At 36.0% G+C, this 20,986-nt stretch overlaps 1 protein-coding gene across 4 annotated transcripts in view; it reads left to right on the top strand.

Annotated features, from left to right (window-relative positions):
- The window catches only part of CEPT1 (choline/ethanolamine phosphotransferase 1), a 45,757-nt gene that overhangs the window by 1,485 nt on the left and 23,286 nt on the right, over positions 1-20,986 (top strand). For all 4 annotated transcript variants that reach the window (XM_054529634.1, XM_063728183.1, XM_002810452.5 and 1 more), the window contains exons 2-4: positions 6,500-6,913; positions 18,695-18,842; positions 20,472-20,613. In XM_054529634.1, coding sequence (XP_054385609.1) covers positions 6,575-6,913; positions 18,695-18,842; positions 20,472-20,613 — 629 coding nt within the window. In that variant the 5' untranslated portion in view covers positions 6,500-6,574. The remainder of the gene's footprint in view (positions 1-6,499; positions 6,914-18,694; positions 18,843-20,471; positions 20,614-20,986) is intronic.

Raw genomic sequence — 20,986 nt, 5'->3', positions numbered from 1 at the left:
AAAGAATAAAGATTTATTTCCTACTCGAACTATTAGGAGTATGTCCAGTCCGTAGATGTTGAGTTGAACGACTTATAACACAAGTTAGACTTTGGTAAGGGCATTTAGAGCAGTACTAATTTAGAGCCATTGCCATTCACATAAAATTCGAGATTGAGGTTCTAAAAGCATTTAGTTTCCTCTTCGTTTTATGCTGAGAAAAACTAGTTAAAGCCCCCTGCACAACTTGTCTTTCCAACACATTTAAGAAATGAGTTAGGTAAATCTACCTTATATTAACACTAATCACATTTTATTGCACAATTTCTTTGTTTTCTAGGCTTTAGATTTGTTTTTTAAGCTGGTTAAAGGTGCTGATGTTCTTTTTGAGGGTCATGCTGTGCTTATTTTTAAGGGGCTAGAAAAATAACCTATAAAATACCAAGCTTTTGCTGATTTTTATGTTGTGTGTGTGTTTTTTTTAAGGGGGAAGAAAGTTATTTCCTCTTTTAAGGAGTGCAAGATTTCACTTCAGCAAAACGCTAGATCTAAGTTGTGTTACACAGCCCTGTTTTTGCTTCCAAGTCTGCTGATAAGGCTTTTGTTTTTGTAAACTCGCTCTATGTATCACTTGTTAAATAATGCTGAACTTAATCCTGTGATCCTATTAGTTTTCTTTTTCTTTTTTTTCTTCCTTTCTTTCCTTGTTCTTTATAATTTGCCCTTCCTTTCTGCTAGTGTGGCCATGAGTATTTTTCTTTAGGTAGCCAATTACCTGTGAAAAGACTGTAAACATACTGCTGAATCAGTGCAGATCAAAACTTGGCACCCTTAGACATGGTGGGGATGGAAATTCTGGAATTCACACAACAGGTTGTATATTGTGTAAGCTTACCTTATGCACTGCTCAGGAGTTAGAGATTTTTTTTTAATCTGATACTCGTCAGACATTCCCCATGCTAAAGTCCACACAGGAATAATGTAGCCCGTATGCCATTATCCTCAGCTGATATAAATGCAGCTGTTTTGCATGATAGACTTTTTTAGTAAAGGTATTAATTAAATATCTCTGATTATACTTTTTCTACCTTTGTTGGATTTTCCACATAAATATTTATGCTTGCACAAAGAAAATTCTTTGTCAGACCGTATGTGTTTTCCTAGTTCTCCTCTGGACTTACAAAAGAGTTTGTTGATAGCATTCATAACTTAGCTGTTTATGAGACCCCACCCTCCCCTTTTTGAGTTTCTTAAAGGTATGGAATGTTATATTTCAGCCTGTCTGTTTCATCAGAGTCTGGAACCACTAAGTGTTTATTAAATACTAGACGAATAATATTTGTTAATTGTTCAGTAAGTACTGATTACCTACTAGCAGGGTGTGGTGGCACATGCCCGTAATCCTAGCTACTCTGTGGCTGAGACACAAGAATCGCTTGAACCCAGGAGGAGGAGGTGGCAGTCAGCCAAGATCTGGTATTGCCTCCAGCCTTTGCTACAGAGCGAGATCCTGTCTCACAAAATTAAATTAAATTAAAATAAGTATTGATTATCTACTTAGTGCTAAGTATGGTATGAGCTTGTGGGAAAAGAGTGTTAACAAGACAGGCTTGGCCCATGCACTTGTGGAGTATACAGAACAGTGTGGGGGAAGACCAAAAAAAAAAAATCAAACAAAAAAAGTTCAAAGTGTGATGAGTGCTTTAAAGGGAGCAGAGCACTAGAGCCAGATTTTAACAGAGGAACGGAGTTGCTGATTACAAGTGAAAAGGCTAAAATAGCTATAGGACTGTGACAGTATTATAGGACTTTGACAGTATTATTATGAACTGACTTACAGCGTTACAGCTGATGGGAATTTTATACAGTTTAAAATATTCACTTTTACTATTATAATACATGAAAACATGTCCTCAGTTAACAAATAATTTTGGCTGTGTTCCAAAGTTACAGGTTTCTTTATAAGCACATTAGTTGCTTTCCATTACATCCAAGTAAAATGACAACTCTGCGTTAATTCTCCAAACTTCATTTTATCTCATTCTTCCATCTGGTTTACTCCTATCCATCCATGGTGATCTCTCTTGTACCTGAGCAAGACAAACTCTTTACTATCTCAGGGCGTGTTCCATTTTCTTGGATTATTCTTCCTCCTCCCCTAAAACGTCTGGCTCCTTCTTTTCCTCTGAGCTTGGTATAGAAGCTACTTGAAGACTTCACCCTGTTTAAAATGTGTAACCCCAGCTATTTTCTAGCTTAGCACTTTGTTTTCCTCATTGTGCCTATCACAGTGTGTAATTTTTTTATTTGCTTGTTTACTAGTTTTCTTTTCCCACTGGACATAGGAGCTGGGATCATGTCAGCCTCATTCACTGCATTTATATGTTGGCTGAATGCATTGGAAACTTGTAATCTATTTTCTTATAACCGTGAAGACTGGTGGCTAGGTTTCTAAGCTAGCCAGCAATAATTTTAATTTCTTACTTTTTTTTTCTTTTTATTACTTGTACTGTGTTAAGAAAAGGACATTTTCTGCTCATCCTTTTGGTCATAGGCCTGACTCCATATAAAAATTTCAGGTGGCTACAATAACTTTTGGGTTTTTTTGTTTGTTTGTTTTTGAGACATGGTTTTGCTCTGTTGCCCAGGCTGGAGTACAGTGGCGTGATCATGGCTCACTGCAGCCTCAACCTCCAGGGCTCAAGCAATCCTCCCAACTCAGCCTCCCAAGTAGCTGGGACTGCACGACAGGCCAGCATGCTAAGCTAATTTTTTTGTATAAATGTGGTTTTGCCATGTTTCCTAGGCTGGTCTTAAACTCCTGAGCTCAGGTGATCCACCTGCCTCAGCCTTTCAAAGTGCTGGGATTACAGGCAATGAGCCACCGTTCCCAACATAGAATAATTTTTTAATATTCTACCTCCTTTCTGTATTCCCATCCCACATCCGTTTTTCCTTCCTCGCCACATTGTCCTGATCTTCCTATTGTAGCCACCTACCCTATGCGGCTCCATTGAGATATGCTTGCTTTTCATTTGCTAAAATTCAGAAGTTCCTGTTTTTTTCTGTAATGGTTTTCATGGTCATAGCCCCTGGATCTCAGATATGATGGAAAGAAGAGTAGAGATGAACCTGTGGTAGTGACTGCAAACTCTGTATCTATATGTATGTGTTGAAAGTAAAGTAGCCATCTGTAGGTCAGAGACTACATGTATCTGAATTTATATTTGCAGTGTTGTTGCTAATAGCTTCACAGAGACATTGTTGCTGCAATGTTGGCAAAGAGAACCTTCAAAAACTCATTGCCTCTTTTCATGTATAAATTTGTACAGTGGCTAGATCTGGAAAGGTTTGTCAAAATGTAGATATTTATAAAAGAGAAATAGAAGGTTAAAAACAATCTAGGTCGCAGAAGGGAAAAACTGAGAGGGAAAGTATCAGTTTATCAGCTAGTCCTGCCAAATGCTCAAACTTAAAACCATTAGGATCAGTTGCTTGTAGCTATTTAGTGCCAAAAGCAGGCTAGCACTCATCTTTTTTTCCTTTTTTTTTTTTTTTTTTTTTTACAGTAAGGGAATAGAATACTGCAACAATAGAATACAAATGGAATTGACTAAATTTTTAATTCCCATTTCAAGTGGAATTCCGTAAGAGCTATCATTTACCAAATAAGAAAATATGTCATTGCTTGGCTATAGAAAATTTGGCTACTATGAAGCTAAGTGTATTGGTGGTTATTGGTCTCTCATTTGATCTAAAGTGATCTTGTCACCGGTTATTTAATATTATATAAACATTAAAACAGTTTTAATCAGTACCTTTGTGATACAGTTGTGTGAAAGAATTCCTCAAAATATAAGAAATTAGCTTTGATTTTTCTCCTTGATTTGAAATATTAATTTTTTTTTTTTTTTTTAAGACAGAGTCTCGCTTTGTCACTCAGGCTGGAATGCAGTGGTGCGATCTCGGCTCACTGCAACTTTCGCCTCCTGGGGTCAAGCAATTCTCCTGCCTCAGCCTCCTGAGTAGCTGGGATTACAGGTGCCTGCCACCACGCCCATCTAATTTTTGTATTTTTAGTAGAGACGGGGTCTCACCGTGTTGGCCGGGCTGGTCTCAAACTCCTGACCTCAGGTAATCCACCCACCTCAGCCTCCCAAAGTGACGTGAGCCACTGCGCCCGACAAAGTATTAAATATTTTTATTTCAGGGCATCTCAGTTGGTTAAATTGTGACACTGATGAGTCTCTTGAGATTTTTGAAAATTTATTTAAGGGCATTAACTTGACTATAATGACTATTTTTAAACCAAATATTGAGATACGTGATTGACAGAGGTTTTGGATGCCACCTTAGGTCATTAGTAACATTGAAATTTTGGAATTTGATATTTATAGGGCTATAGGAAAAAAGTCCTGTTCCATTGTGTTCACATGTCCATACCAGGCTATGGAGTGAGTGTCCCCCTGGCTGGTACCTACTTGTCCATGTGGTTACTCATGAGCTGAGTGCCTACATTTCATGTTTTATGGCATGTGACCCTGTGCTCCACTTCCTAGAATGCACATGTGGCCTGGGTTCATAGTCCTCTAGCCATGGCCTGGTCTCAGTTCAGTGCCTTCCATCCTGGGCAGCAGGAGCACCATGTTGCAGTCTACCACAGCTGCCTCTGGGCCTTGGCCTGGCTTCACTGCATTCCAGTGCTTCCTCCCCTCTACCCCAGACAGGGGGGAACCTGCCACTCTCAGGACCACCCTGCAAAGGCAGAATAAACCAGATCCTCTCACAGCAAAAAAAGTTAAAATGGACAACTGAGCATGTTTTGATAGTAGATCCATTGTCGAGATGTCCTAGACCCATACCATTTCTGGGACTTTGATACTGCTTTGTGGATAGTTTCCAGCCAGAAGATCAAAGCATACCTATGCCACTAATCTTTTTGTTCTATTAAGATTCTTTCTTTTTTTTTTTTTAATCTTATGGTCTCTGTTCCTCCACCTCCTCACTATGGTAAATTTCTCACAAGGTTCTTTATTCATTTTTTTCTTTCAATGCTTAATCCCTTTGAGAACTTTTCTACTTTCTAGTTTTTAACCGGACTTTAGCTTTTAAGTTGGTGACCTGAACTTTTCACTCTTAACAAAACTCCAGTTTTTTGATTTTGTCTAAAACATCTCTACTTAAAAGTCACATGTATATATTCCCTTCCTACCCTCATCCCTAGTTCCCTTTCACCCCCTACACCCCAAAAGCCAAAAAATAACAAACTGATTTTCTTTTCCAACTTGCCCTTTTGACAACAGTACCAGTAATCTCTAGCTGTTGACTTTTTTTCTTCTGTTTCCTCACCTCTCATATCTAATTCTTAAGTACTTTCTGCTGAATCTTCCATCTAAATAGAAATTACTTATAGATTTGACTGTCTTTCATATTTTCATTTTTACCATCCTACTATAGGCCCTCACCACTTCAAACCATTGAGATCACTGTACTTACTAATTTCTAATTGTTCTATTTTCTCCATTCTGATTCATCTTGAAAATACTCTTGTATTTCCTCATGCTACTTGATTACTTATAATTGTTATCTCTAATCTTTTCTAAATGAAATACAAATACTTCAGGGATTAAACTCAAGGTCCTTTATCAGCAGTGATCACTTAACCCACTTTCACTTTTTTTCCTTCTACTTCCTCAGTTCATCGGGACACTCTGCTAATACATATATACTGTCTTAAAGTTAATTTTTTTCATTGTTGTTTATCTCCACCGAGAATACCATCTATATTCGTTTTTACCAATAAGTAAGTTTTGTCTTTTGGTTTAATTTAAACAGAAACCCTGTGTTTGTTTGAATACTACTTGGTTTAGTTTAAACAGAAACCCTGTGTTTGTTTGAATGCTACTTACCAGCTGTGTGATTTGGACAAGTTAATTAGCCTCACTGAGCCTTAGTTTATTTTTCTGTAAAAATGGGGATAATTAATAGTCCTTGCCTTCTAGGATGTTTATGAGGATTAAAGGAGTTAGTATATAAAATGTGCTTAAGTTTTGTAATATGAAGGGCATGCCCAATAAATGTTAGCTATTACCATTAAATAAAAATCTACTTTAAGACTCATTGAAGTCATTCCTCTGATACTAATACTAATTTGGTAGCCTTGGGACCTCCGTTTCCGTATATGTGTAATGATGAGATGATTTCTAACATTTGTTGCATTATACAACTGAAAGCAGTGTGAGATCGAAAAAGAATATGAGCTTCAAAGTCAGACAGACTATCAGATAATAGGAAGCGTACTACTATTAAAGTCTCTTACTATTTTTTGCTTAAAGTTGAGGTTATACACTTTCAATAAGAACTAGAACCAAAATCAGGTCCCTCCTTTTCTGGTCCTGTTTGATACTTACTACTTTATTGCAATTTGATTTTTTGTTTCCTAATTTGTTAATATTGGCATAAGACGTAAATAGTGGCCAACAAGTGTATTTTTTAATTTTTATTTTATTTTCTTTTTTAGGTAAGCACCAGCCACAAAAACCTACAAAAGAAGGTAAATTACTGTCTTTAAATATTAAAAAAAAAAACAAGATCCATGAGTGGGCATCGATCAACAAGGAAAAGATGTGGAGATTCTCACCCGGAGTCCCCAGTGGGCTTCGGGCATATGAGTACTACAGGATGTGTATTAAATAAATTGTTTCAGTTACCAACACCACCATTGTCAAGACACCAACTAAAGCGGCTAGAAGAACACAGATATCAAAGTGCTGGACGGTCCCTGCTTGAGCCCTTGATGCAAGGGTATTGGGAGTGGCTCGTTAGAAGAGTTCCCTCCTGGATTGCCCCAAATCTCATCACCATCATTGGACTGTCAATAAACATCTGTACAACTATTTTATTAGTCTTCTACTGCCCTACAGCTACAGAGCAGGTAAGAGTTTCTTAACAGATCTCAACATTTGCTATATACCAAAAACATTGTAATTGGGATCGCGGGGTCATTTTAACTAAAGATAAAGTAATCTGACAGCTGTCTGTCAACTATTTTAAAATATCACACACACTGTGATAAAGCTTATAAGTACAGCCTACACACTTGCGTATTGGAAACCAGAAGCAAACAGTAGACTGTGATCCTAGTAGTTAAATTAATGTTAGCAGGGATTAACATGTAAAATGTTCTTTTAAAGTCACTAAATCTCATTTTTTTACAAAAAAGTTTTTCATTTTTTTAAATGGTAGAATAAAGTCTTAGCAAAAAAAAAAACAACAGAAAACTCTCTGGTATTTAGTATGGCATGACTGTAAACTAGCCTTATCAAAAGGTTTTTTTTCCATTCTAGTGAGAAGTGTTAAATTTCCCTTCTCTCTTCCTTTAAACATGTATGCCTGACAGACTTCAGGTATATGGCTTATTATTCTAACAACTGTGGCAAAGGAAGTGTGAGAAAAAGTCAGTATAATGTGTTTCCTATTCCATATCCTGCTCTGGCTACCATTAAGAAAGGATGCATGCTATTGCTTACAAAGACTCACACAGGCCTTCTCAGATCCAAGCCTCTCTTCTACTGTTACCCTCTATTACCCTCTGTACTCATTACTTGAAACCAAAACTAGAACTCTTTATTAGAATAGATAAATTGATATTTATTTCTTTGGTTTTAAAATATCCTTACCAAAACATGAACTAGGCTAGTAGGTAGATGAGAGAATTACAAGCATTTGTTCTGCCTGTACTAGTTAGACTGATCAGTTTCTGGTAATTCAAGACAATAGAAGGTAATTCTAACTAAACCATGTCAGAGTGATTCTAAGCTAAATGAGATGGTAATGGCCACAACATTCCTTACCTTGTTTTAAGCTTGAAGTAATTTTTTTTAAGTAATCTTCTCAGATTATTTGTCCTTTGAGATAAAATTACCACCATTCAACCCCCTATTCTTTTCTGTTTTCATCAATTTGTCTGTTTCCATAGGTTAAATAAAAGCCGTTAAAGTGAATGGCTATTGAGGGTCACCGTTACCCCAGAACATGTGATTTCTGTCATTTTCCAGGTTTTCATTTCCCATCACCCTTAATTCCTCTTTTACTGTTACAAATACAGTCCATACAGATTTTATAGATGTAAAATCTGGTTTCTCCTCTTTTTTTTTTTTTTTTTTTTTTTTTTGAGACAGGGCCTGCCTCTGTCACCCAGGCTGGAGCGCAGTGGCACTGTCTTGGCTCACTGCAATTTCCACCTCCGGGGTTTAAGCGATTCTCCCGCCTCAGCCTCCCAAGTAACTGGGATTACAGGCCCGCACCACCACGCCCGGCTAATTTTTGTATTTGTAGTAGAGACAGGGTTTCACCTTGTTGGTCAGGCTGGTCTGGAACTCCTGACCTCAGGTGATCCACCAACCTTGGCCTGCCAAAGTGCTGGGATTACAGTGAGCAACCGCGCCCAGCTCCCCTCCTCTTTTTAACTCTTCCTGTTGCTCAGTTCGTATACTTAAAAAACACAAACCAGTACATTATTTAAATATGTCCTTGGATTCTTTATCACATATCCTTTAAATTGTTTCACTTGGGGCTTGTCTGAGAATTTGACTGCCACTCCCAGAAGGGTTTGGTCCAAATCACACAAATCATTAGAGATATAGTAGAACAACAGGGAGGTGGGTTGATTCCAGTGAGTACTAAACTAGTTCTAGGATGGGGATCAAGGAGTGAGAGCAGGTTCAAGGATAGTTCAGCCACTAATAGTCATTTATTGAACACCACAGAGTATATCAGGTAATGTGTTCCCCTGTAATACTTTTTCTTGGCCTCTGTTCTTAAGTGATTTGGAACGTATGAATAACCCAAGAATTAGTTAAATCTTTAGGGAGACTTCCAGAATGGAAGCTATTCTTTTCACTAGTTGTGATGGTTCAGAATTGCTGCTAGGTGGAATCAGAGTATGACTGAGCTGCTGCTTGTTGCTCTGCAAGGGAAGGTAATATCCTATAATGGAGATGCCTGGATGCATTTTTAGCTACAAGGTAGCTATCCTTATTAGGCTCAAAGCAGAATGCATTTAAATAGGTCTTGGTTGTTTTCTATGACAAGCTGTTATCTCTGTGATCTTCAGTAAGATAAGTAAATTCTCTAAGTCACCCTCTTTAAATCTTATTTTGTGATATGATGATCATACATTCAGGGTACCTAGCGTATAATGTTCAAAATAGTAGATGGTTATTGTTTCATTGATCAAAAAAATTAGGTATATAATCTGTTCTTCCACAGCCCCCTTCCCATTCATGATTTCCTCTAATGATACATAATATTTCCAGTTACAAATTCATCTAAGTCCTTATTTCTTTTATATTTTTCTTTATCATCATGTTGGAGTCAGAGAATTTCATAAATTTTATCACCCAGGGAAATTCTCTTTCATTGTATCTCTGATTCTTTTGGGCCTTATGCCAGTGGATGATCATTAAGTTTCATGTCTACATGTATAGTATTACGAACTTCCCATATATTTTTTATGTTACTAATTTTTTAAAATGTATTAGAGTTTCAGACACCAATCTTTCTGGTAGAAAGGAAGGTCATTATTATAATAGTTTAAGCTCAGTTTGTTTCTTAGAAAAAGCAGTCCTCCTGGTAGATAAGAAAATAAGTTAGCTTTTATTTTTCACATTCTTAGGGTAGAAATACAGACTTCTCTCTTTTTATATGGAGAGCCAAAATTTCCCTTTGATCTGTTCATTACTCGGTATTTAAACTTCATTAGCTAGTAGCTTTGATTTTAGTGTCATAAGTTAATTCGGAATTTGTCTTGCAACTTGGTATATGTTAATATACTTGGGTTCACCTTGCCTCCGTCCACAAAAAGAGTTGGACTCTGTAAAATATTTGAAGAGATTTATTCTGAGCCAAATATGAGTGACACAGCCAAATATGAGTGACACAGCCTGTGACACAGCCCTCAGGAGGTCCTGAGAACATGTGCCCAAGGTAGTCAGAGCACTGCTTGTTTTTTTGTTTTTGTTTTTTGTTTTTTGTTTTTTTTTTTGAGACGGAGTCTCGCTCTGTTGCCAGACTGGAGTGCAATGGCGCAATCTCGGTTCACTGCAACCTCCACCTCCCTGGTTCAAGCGATTCTCCTGCCTCAGCCTTCCAAATACAGGACTACAGGCGCACGCTGCCACGCCCAGCTAATTTTTGTATTTTTAGCAGAGACAGGGTATCAACATGTTGGCCAGAATGATCTCAATCTCTTGTTCTTGTAATCCACCTGCCTTGGCCTCCGAGAGTGCTGGGATTACAGGCGTGTGCCACCGCACCCAGCCAGCTTGGTATTATACATTTTAGAGAGGCATGAGACATCAATCAAATACATTTAAGAAATACATTGGTTTGGTCCAGAAAGGCGGGACAACTCAGAGTGGAAGGGCTTCCAGGCTGTAGTTGAATTTAAATATTTTCTGGCTAAGTTTGTCTAAAGATCTGGGATTGATAGAAAGGGAATGTTCAGGTTAAGATAAAGATTGTGGAGACCAAAGTTCTTTTGAAGTCTTATAGTGGCTGTCCTTAGAGACAATAGATGACAAAGGTTTCCCTTTCAGATCTTAGTTAATCTCTTTAGGATTGGGACAGTCTGGAAGAAAAAGATCTAGCTATGTTAATAGAGGTTCTTTACAGATGCAAATTTTCCCCCACAAAGAACAGCTTTGCAGGACCAATTCAAAATATGACCAAGAAACATGTTTTGGGGTAAAATATTTTGATTTTCTTCCTTGTCTTGTAATGTTATGCCAGAGTCAGGTTGGAAAGTAAATCAAGATATCTAGGGTTAAATAAAACCCATCTGATGAGAATTTATGATTTGTAGGGCATGACTCCCTAGACCCCTTAGATACGAATTTGGGCAAAGTAAAAATCAACAGTTTAGTCCTCATCACATAAGACAGAAAAAGGAAGTTGGTGTTAACCTGTATTATACCCCTGAAAAGCAGAAATGCCGTTATCAAAAAGAGTCGTGTCAAATTTCAATATAACTTTTTGAAATATCATGAGTTGTTTAAACACTCATTTGTTTTTGTTTTTATATTGCTAGTTTTCATGCTTTTGATTCACCTCACTAAAAAATAACTTGTTAGATTTTTTTTGGTGTAGAAAAATGAAAAGAAAATTAAAATGGCACATTGACCATAATTTCACTGCCCAGTTAACTTATGTTGACATTGAAAAGTGAAGGGAAAAAAAATTACATAGTTAGAAAAATTCAGAGTGGCATAAAACAAAAAGTAAAATCTTCCCTTTTTTATCTGCCTTTCCTTCCTACCGCTCACCCTAACCCCTCTTCTCAAATATAATAAAGTTTAACAGTATTTTTGTGTGACAAATCACACCCTAAATTTTATTGAGTAGAAAAAGCAACATGTGGAACACACAGTACACCATTTAGAAATTGTTTAAAGTATGCAAAATAAGTTTTTATTGTTTAGGATTGTATATATATGTAATCAAGTCTAAAGGCAAACATGGGAATAATAAAGACTAAATTCAGGTTAGTGGGTACTTTTGGGGGAGATTGCATGGTGAATTGGAGAGAGCTGTTCATGGAGCTCCAATTATGCTTTTTAAGCTGAGAGGTTTGTCAAGGGTGTTCATCAGATTTTTAAAACTTTTTGTATGTTTGAAATAGTAATAAAACTCATATTGTACCTGCCCATATATATGCCTGCCAAAATCTTAGGAGTATTTTTTTCCTTCTGGTTGACACATAATAATTATATATGAGATACGGTGTTATATTTTAAAACATATGTACAGTGTATAATGATCAAATCAGGGTAATTATGTCTATCACCTCAAACATTTATTTCTTTGTGTTAATATTCCAGATCCTCTCTTCTTGCTTTTTGAAAATATTCAATGCATTAATGTTAGCTATATTCGGCCTACATTGCTGTAGAGCACTAGAACTTACTCTTCCTACATAGTTGTAACTTGCTTCTGTTAAACAACCTGTCCCTATCCTCCCCTCCTCCTTACCCTTCCCAGCCTCTTGTAACCACAATTCTTCCCTTTACTTCTATGAGCATTTTTTTTTTTTTAGCTCCTGCATATGAGTAAGAACTTGCAGTATTTATCTTTCTGTGCTTGATTTATTTCACTTAACATGATGTCTTCCAGGCTCATCCATGTTGCTGGGAATAACAGGATTTCATTTTTCTTTGTGGCTGATAGTATTCTATTATGTATATTTACCACATTCTTTATTCGTTCCTTTGTTAATAGATGTTTAAGTTGATTCTATATATTGGTTATTGTAAATAGTGCTGTAATAAACATGGGGGTACAGGTATCTCTTTGATATCTAGATTACCCTTCCTTTGGATCAATACCCAGTAGTAGGATTGCTGGATCATATGGTAATTCTTAGTTTCTTGAGAAATCTCCATACTGTTTTCCATAGTGGCTGTATTAATTTACATTCTTGTCGTCAGTGTACAAGAAAGAGCTCCCTTTTCTCTGCATCCTTACCAGCATCTGTTAATTTTGTCTTTTTATAATAATCTTTGTAACTGGGGTAAGATAATATCTCATCGAAGTTTTGATTTGGATTTCCCTGATGATTAATGATGTTGAGCATTTTTTCATATATTTGTTGGCATTTATATGTCTTTTTTGAGAAATATCTGTTCAGATCATTTGCTCATTTTTTGATTGGATGAGTCGCTTTTTAGCTGTTGAGTTCTTTGTATATTCTAGATAATATCCCTTGCCAAATGTATAATTTGCAAATACTTATTCCCATTCCACAGGTTCACTCTTCACTCTATTGATTGATATGGAGAAGCTTTTTAGTTTGTTATAGTCTCGTTTGTCTATTTTAGGTTTTGGTTTTGTTTTTGTTTTTCAGACAGAGTTTCGCGCTTGTTGCCCAGGCTGGAGTGCAATGATCTCAGCGCACTGCAACCTCCGCCTCCCAGGTTCAAGTGATTCTTCTGCCTCAACCTCCCAAGTAGCTGGGATTACAGGCATACACCGCCATACCTGGATAATTTTGTATTTTTAGTAGAGACGGGGTTGGTCAGCCTGACCTCAAATAATCCACCTGCCTCAGCCTCCCAGAGTGCTTGGATTACAGGTGTGAGCCACCGCGCCCTGCTGTCTCTACTTTAGTTTTTCTTGCCTGTGCTTTTGAGATCTTAGCCATAAAATCTTTGCCTAGACCAACGTACTGAAGCATTTCCCCTATGTTTTTTCTAGTAGTTTTATACTACTAGGTCTTACATTTGTAAGTCTTTAATCCATTTGAGTTGATTTTTGAATATAGTGAGAGATAGGGGTCTAGTTTCATTTTTCTGCATGTGGATATTCAATTTTCCTAGGACCATTTATTTATCCTTTCTATTATTTATCCACTCTATGTTCCTGGCATCTTTGTCAAAAATCAGTTAGCTGTAAATACATAGATTTATTTCTGGGTTCTCATTTCTTTGGGTCTGTATGTCTTTTTATACCAATATCATGCTGTTTTGGTTACTATAACTTTTTAGTATATTTTGAAGTCAGGTAGTGTGATGCCTCCAGCTTTGTTCTTTTTGCTCTAGATTGCTTTGGTTATTCTGAGGTTTTTGTGATTCCATACACATTTTAGGATTTTTTTTCTATTTCTGTGAAGAATGTCATTGGTATTTTGATAGGGATTGCATTGAATCTGTAGATTGCTTTGGGTAGTATGGCCATTTTGACAATATTAATTCATGGACATGGGATGACTTTTCATTTTGTGTGTATGTCCTCCTTAGTTTCTTTTATTAGTGCTTTGTAGTTTTCATTGTAGAGATCTTTCAACTCCTTGGTTAAATTTATTCCCAAGTATTTTATTTTATTTTATTTTATTTTATTTAGCTGTTGTTAATGGGGTTGCCTTCTTGATTTTTTTCCAGCTAGTTTGTTATTGGTGTATGGAAATGCTACTGATTTTTGTATGTTGATTTTGTATCTTGCATCTTTACTGAATTTAACAGTTCTATGAGTTTTTTGATGCAGTCTTTAAGTTTTCCCATATATAAGTTCATATCATCTGCAAAGAAGGACAGTTTTGACTTCCTCTTTTCTAATGCGAATGCCCTTTGTTTCTTTCTCTTGTTTAATTACTCTAGCCGGGACTTCCAGTACTATGTTGAGTGCGGAAAGTGGGCATCCTTGTCTGGTTCTAGTTCTTAGAGGAAAAGCTTTGACCATTTCCCCATTCAGTATGATGTTAGCTGTTGGTATGTCATATATGGTCCTTGTTGTGTTGAGGTATGTTTCTTATATGCATAATTTGTGGTGATGTTTTATCTTGAAGAGATGCTGAATTTTATCAAATGCTTTTTCTGAGCCTCTTGAGATGATCATAGGATCTTAGTTCTTCGTTCTGTTGATGTGATGTGTAACATTTATTGATTTGCATATGTTGGACCATCCTTGCATCCCTGAGTTAAATTCTCCTTCATCATGTTGAATAATCTTTTTAACGCGCCATTGGATTTGGTTTGCTAGTAGTTTCTTGAGGATTTTTGTATCTGTGTTCATCAGTAATGCTGGCTTGTGGTTTTCTTTTATTGCATCCTTGTGTGGTTTTGATGTCAGGGTAATGCTGGTTTCGTAGAATGAATTAGGAAGAATTTTCTCTCCAATATATTTTGGAATAGTTTCAGAAGAATTGGTGTAGTTCTTTAAAAGTTTGGTAGAATTCAGCAGTAAAGGCATTTGGTCCTGGGTTTTTCTTTGTTGGAAAACTTTTTAATATTTATTCAATCTTGTTATTTGTTATTAGTCTGTTAAGGTTTTCTGTTTCTTTTGATTCAATCTTTATAGGTTATACGTGTCTAAAAGTGTATCTACTTCGTCTAGGTTTTCCAGTTTGTTGGCATATAGTTGTTCATGACAACCTCTAATGATCTTTTATATTTCTGTGGTATCAGTTGTAATGCCTCTTTTTGTGTGTCTGATTTTATTTATTTGGGTCTTCTCTCTTTTTTTCTTGGTTAATCATAGCTAATAGTTGGTCAATTTTATTTCTTTTCAAAAAACCAACTTTTCATTTTATCATTTGTGTGTGTGTGTGTATATACACACAACATATATATGACACATGCCATGTGTGTCATATATGTATATATACATATATATGATATATATATATATATTCACTTTTTTGGGAGTTTTTTTTGAGACGGAGTTTTGCTTTTATTGCCCGGGCTCTTACCCAGCAATAAAAGCGTGCAATGGCGCGATCTTGGCTCACTGCAACCTCCGCCTCACCTGGGAGGCGATTCTCCTGCCTCAGCCTCCCAAGTAGCCGGAATTACAGGCATGCACCACCACACCCGGCTAATTTTGTGTTTTTAGTAGAGACGGGGTTTCATCACGTTGACCATGCTGGTCTCAAACTCCCGACCTCAGGTGATCTGCCCGCCTTGGCCTCCCAAAGTACTGGGATTACAGGCGTGAGCCACCACGCCTGGCCAGATTTTCATGTACATATATACACACGTATGTGTATATGTGTGTGTGTGTGTGTGTATATATATATATATAAATATGTTCTATTTCATTTAGCTCTGATCTTTATTTCTTCTAATTTTGGATTTGATTTGTTCTTGCTTTTCTGGTTCTTTGAGGTGCATTATTATGTTGTTTATTTGAAATCTTTCTACTTTTCGGATGTGGGCATTTATTTTGCTTTATTCTTTCCTCTTAGTACTTCTTTTGCTGTATCTTGTAGGTTTTGGTATTTTGTGCTTCTGTTTTTATTTTTTTCAAAAAATGATTTACTTCTTAATTTCTTCATAGATTCATTGGTCATTCAGGAGCATGTTGGTTAATTTTCATGTATTTGTACAGTTTGCAAAGTTCCTCTTGTTATTGATTTCTAGTTTTATTCCATTGTAGTCTCAGAAGATACTTGAAATGACCTCAACACAAATATTTAAAAATTTGTTGAGACTTGTTTTGTAGCCTCACACATGGTTTGTCCTGGAGAATGTTTCATGTGCTGATGAGAAGAATGTGTATTCTGCAGCTATAGAATGAAATGTTCTGTAAATGTCTGTTAGGTCCATTTGGTCTGTAGTGCAGTGTAAGTTCAATGTTAACTTTGTTGGTTTTCTGTTTAAATCAGGAGTGTCTAATCTTTTGGCTTCCCTGAACCACGTTGGAAGAAGAATTGTCTTGGGCCACACATAAAACACTAACGATAGCTGATGAGCGGGAAAAAAAAAATCTTATAATGTTTTAAGAAAGTTTACAAATTGATGTTGGGCTGCATTCAAAGCTGTCCTTGGCTGCATGCAGCCCACGTGCCACAGCTTGGACAAACTTAATTTAGATGGTCTGTCCAGTGCTGAAAGTGAGGTAACATTTAATAGTTTTTTCGATGTATCCTCCCAGAAAAAGAAAAAAATTACTCTTGTACTAGCATGCGTATATATTTGTATGTATGTAAAATCTTCAGTTCTGTTTCAAAAGTTTAGTAAAACCATATGTTTCTTGGAATTTTTTACCTGAGTTGACTCACATAACATCTCTGCAAGATTTTACAAGTTGGTTAATTGCTACATTGTGATAAGATTATTTGTTTATGTCAGTTCTTTCCCATACACTTATCAGGACATAATGAGTTCTGAATGATGCATGAGTTCCTTCACTCATTCACTATCTCCCCCAGGGTCTTACGGCAACTGGGATCATATTTATTCCTGAATTAGGCTTTCTTCTTAAAATACCTCTGAGAAGTATAAAATAATGTGAACAAGGAAGAAGTATATAAATATTAGTGTATCATTGTGCAGATTCACAGGAAGAAAGGAAAATCCAAAGTCAAGAAAACTTTTTATGTCTGTGATTGTTATTTTACTATTTCCTAGGATTGTGTATATACTAGTTATCTTTGTTCCAGAACAACATTTTGCCCCATTAAAATCTTAAGCTTGGACCCCAAGAAACCCCTAGATTTCTTGTCCCCTAAAGCAGAGGTATTCAGCAGAATATTCTATGATGATGGGCATGTTCTATGTCTGTGAGGTCCAATATAGTAGCCATAGCTACATATGGCTATTGAGCATTCAAAATGTACCTAGTGTAACTGAGGAACTGAATTTTTAATTTTATTTAATATTAATTAATTTCAAATAGTCACAGATGACTGATGGCTGCTGTACAAGATAGCGCAGCTCTAGAGAGTTACTGGATTCCTTTAGGAGCAAGAAGCGGTAGACCCAAAGTCCTGAAGACAGAGTTCTTAGTCATACAGGATTAATTACTCAGTTCAGTGTGCTTGCATGTAAAGTATGGTTCCATAATCATACTTACTGCTTTCAGGATTTATAACTCTGGGTTAGTGGAGGTATGTGCTAGCTCCTTTGGATAATCTCAGTGTCTTAAAAAACGGAACTCAAAAAAGGTTTATGAAAAGATCCTTACCTTTTAATAACTGGTACTAAATAGATCTCTATCAGAGAGAAACTACTTTGCAGTACAGAATATACTGAATGTTATTTGCATCTCTGAGTGTTTAATATTCACAGTATAACTTGATAACCAATATACAATAAACTACCTTGTGATTATAAAAAATATTTTATAGCCTAGGAAGGGGAAAATAATGAAAAGTGATACAATATACTCTTCCACATTCTTAAGGATAAATCAAATAAGACCTCTTTTTGAATATACATTTAAATTCAGTACCAGGCCGGGTGCGTTGGCTCACACCTGTAATCCCAACACTTTGGGAGGCCGAGTGGGCGGATCACTTGAGGTCAGGAGTTCGAGACCTGCCTGACCAACATGGCAAAACCTTGTCTCTACTAAAACAAATAAAATAAAATAAAAAATTAGCCAGGCCTCGTGGCACATGCCTATAATCCAGCTACTAGGGAGGGTGAGGCAGGAGAATCTCTTGAACCCAGGAGGTGGAGGTTGCAGTAAGCCAAGACTGCACCACTGCACTCCCAGCCTGAGTGACAGAGCAAGACTCCATCTCAAATAAATAAATAAATTAATTAATTTAATACCAGCAGTTCAATTTCTGTTTGGGAAAAGAGAAGCTATTCCTTGAAAACGTGACTGTGGATTTGAAAAATAGTATTCTGAACACTCTATACACTGGATATCATTTCCTAGTGTTATTTTATGGCCCATTGAAGAGATGTTTAAAAATGTTACAAACTCAAATAAATTTGGAAAATGGCAGCACATTATGTCCCCCTCTTGAATATTCACAGGATGTATTAGCAATATTAAGGACTAGAAGAAGTCCTGTAGTAAAGAAATCCGTTTAACATTGTTTAGTGTTTAACCCAGTGTTTCCCATATGAAGTTAGCATGGAATTTTTCATGTAATACCTGCAAACATTTTGAAGGATATGATTTTGAAAAAAATTCAATAATTGACCCTTCTAATCTAAAGAATCTTATGGAAGACACCTAGTCCAATATCTTGGGATTTTTGTAATCTCCCTCGTAAGTTGTTATCTAGCATCTGCTTGAACACCTCTAAAAGCAGGAAATTTAATTCTTTTACAATTCTAATTGTTTCAGTGAGTTCTTCATTATGTAGCACTTGGATCTTCTCTCCCATAGCTTCCAACTAGCTTTCCAACCTGCAGGTAAAAATATGTTAGTCAAACATGGTAACTGTGTGTCTGAATACTCTTGCCTTTCTTATTTTATTTCACAGGCACCTCTGTGGGCATATATTGCTTGTGCCTGTGGCCTTTTCATTTACCAGTCTTTGGATGCTATTGATGGGAAACAGGCAAGAAGAACCAATAGTAGTTCTCCTCTGGGAGAACTTTTTGATCATGGTTGTGATTCACTATCAACAGGTATTGTTGATTTTTTTAATGTTATTGATTATTAACAATGATTAAACCAATGTGCTAAGCAGTGTTAGAATACATGTTTAATCATGAGAATAAGTAATTTTTTGTTAAATTTTAGTATTTCTCAAAAGACTATGAACCTAGTTAATATTTGTTCATTATTGGTAGTGTTAGGAAATTTAGAAATTACTTTCTGCTTGTTATTTTTAGCCCCAAATATTGTTTTGGCATCTTTTGTTTTTAAAAGCTTGGGGCATAATTGTCATCATCAAAACTCTTGTGAACTAAAGAGAGTACAGTGGTGGGAGACTAGTTAGGTAATTTGTGGTCTTCATATATTTAAATGAATATTATGTAGACATTCAGAATTATGTTAATGGACTTGGATTATAACTACGTCATAAGACGCTCAGAGAAAGACTATGACAAATTAGGAGTATCGTTAATATTGCATTGTGTATTGGAAATTTGCTAAGAGAGTACATTTTAGGTGCTTTTACCACAGGAGAAAAAAGGTAACTATGGGACATGATGGATAGGTTAATTTGCTTAACTATAGTAATCATTTATATATATGGCATGTTTTACACCTCATATGCAATTTTTAAAAGAAACACTAAAGTGCTAGCAATAACTGAGTTACTCTGTTTGGATTATAAGTGATATCTCTTTATTTGCACTGTTTTGCAAGTTTTTAAAATAGTAGTTTATTATGTTTTTAGAGGGAGAAAAAGATACTTAAAATCTAAATGACAGTTTCTCGGCTAGTCTTTCTGACAGGAACTCATCCCTCCCCTCTTTTATTTTTGTTTTATTTAGTTTCTCAATTATTTTCTTGTTTGACATGGCACTTAAAATATTTAAAAAGAAACTAACAAAAACCTCTTATAGTTTTACCTCCTGAATCCAGATTTACAGGTATAGGTGCATATCAAAATCATTGCTTCAATGTATCCCAACAGCAGCTTATTTAGTAGAGGAGGAGAAGCAACTAAGCTTATATAATTTTTTAAGAGTCAAATCAAGAAATACTCAAAACTTCTGTTGAATAAATGGTAGTTGGCTGTCTTGAAAGGCAACAACCAGCTGACTGCAGGATGGCAGGATGGCAGGCTTCCTATTATTTATTTTAAATTGCAGTCATTTTTGCGTTGTAGTTTGAGGTCTAGACTTTTATAGGAAGTCATTTTCTATGTATATCATCCATAACAATATCTGTTTAAAAAAAAAAAAACAGTTATCAATCTGAAGCAAGTAAGTCAGTCCGTCTGGGGATTATATAGCCCCTTTGTTTTTCTTTTTTGGCTGTCTGCCCTGTAATGATTTGCTGATCATTAGTACTAGTGTCTCTAAGTCAGGAAAATACTCGAAGAAATGTTGAAGTATTTTAGTTGCCTTCAAGAACTTTGCTTCCACTAAGTGATTTGGTAAAAAAAAAAAAAAAAAAAAAGAGATTGAAATTATGGGGTAAGAGATTATGTAACAGATTATATCCTACTTTTCTGTTACAATAGGTAACTGAGAGAAGATTGTGCATTTACAGCATATCTTTTTGTCTCATCTAAAATCATTTCCAGCTCAGTTGTTTGCTATTCATATTATTTGGTTTTCATTGTGATCTTTCTTCTGCAGTTTTTGTGGTTCTTGGAACTTGTATTGCAGTGCAGCTGGGGACAAACCCTGATTGGATGTTTTTTTGTTGTTTTGCGGGGACATTTATGTTCTATTGTGCGCACTGGCAAACGTATGTTTCTGGAACATTGCGATTTGGAATGTAAGTAATACTTAATGGTAATTTTTGTTTTCTCTTTCACATATGGAGAATGTTGCCTTATAAGTATTTGAGTATTAGAAATTGATCAAATCACTAAGTTAGTTTAATAAATTAAAAAATTTATGCTTCATTATTATAGCTATTTCCTAATAGTCTCTGCATATGTCCCTCTATTATACTTTTTTAAAAGGAGATATCAGAACCTCCCAGCCAGTATTTTAAAAGCAATACAAAAAGCAGTAGCCCCTCATCTTTGTCTTTCCCACAGAAAAATTCACTTTTTTTCCCCACCATTATTTACCTTAATTCCGTTTTTATTTTGACATGTAAAAATGCATTTCCAGGAAAAAGAAGATGGTTTCTGAGAACAGCG

The sequence above is a fragment of the Pongo abelii genome, chromosome 1, assembly GCF_028885655.2.
Source record: "Pongo abelii isolate AG06213 chromosome 1, NHGRI_mPonAbe1-v2.0_pri, whole genome shotgun sequence".
Classification (NCBI taxonomy): Eukaryota; Metazoa; Chordata; class Mammalia; order Primates; family Hominidae; genus Pongo; species Pongo abelii.
This window is presented reverse-complemented; position numbering and strand designations above follow the sequence as displayed.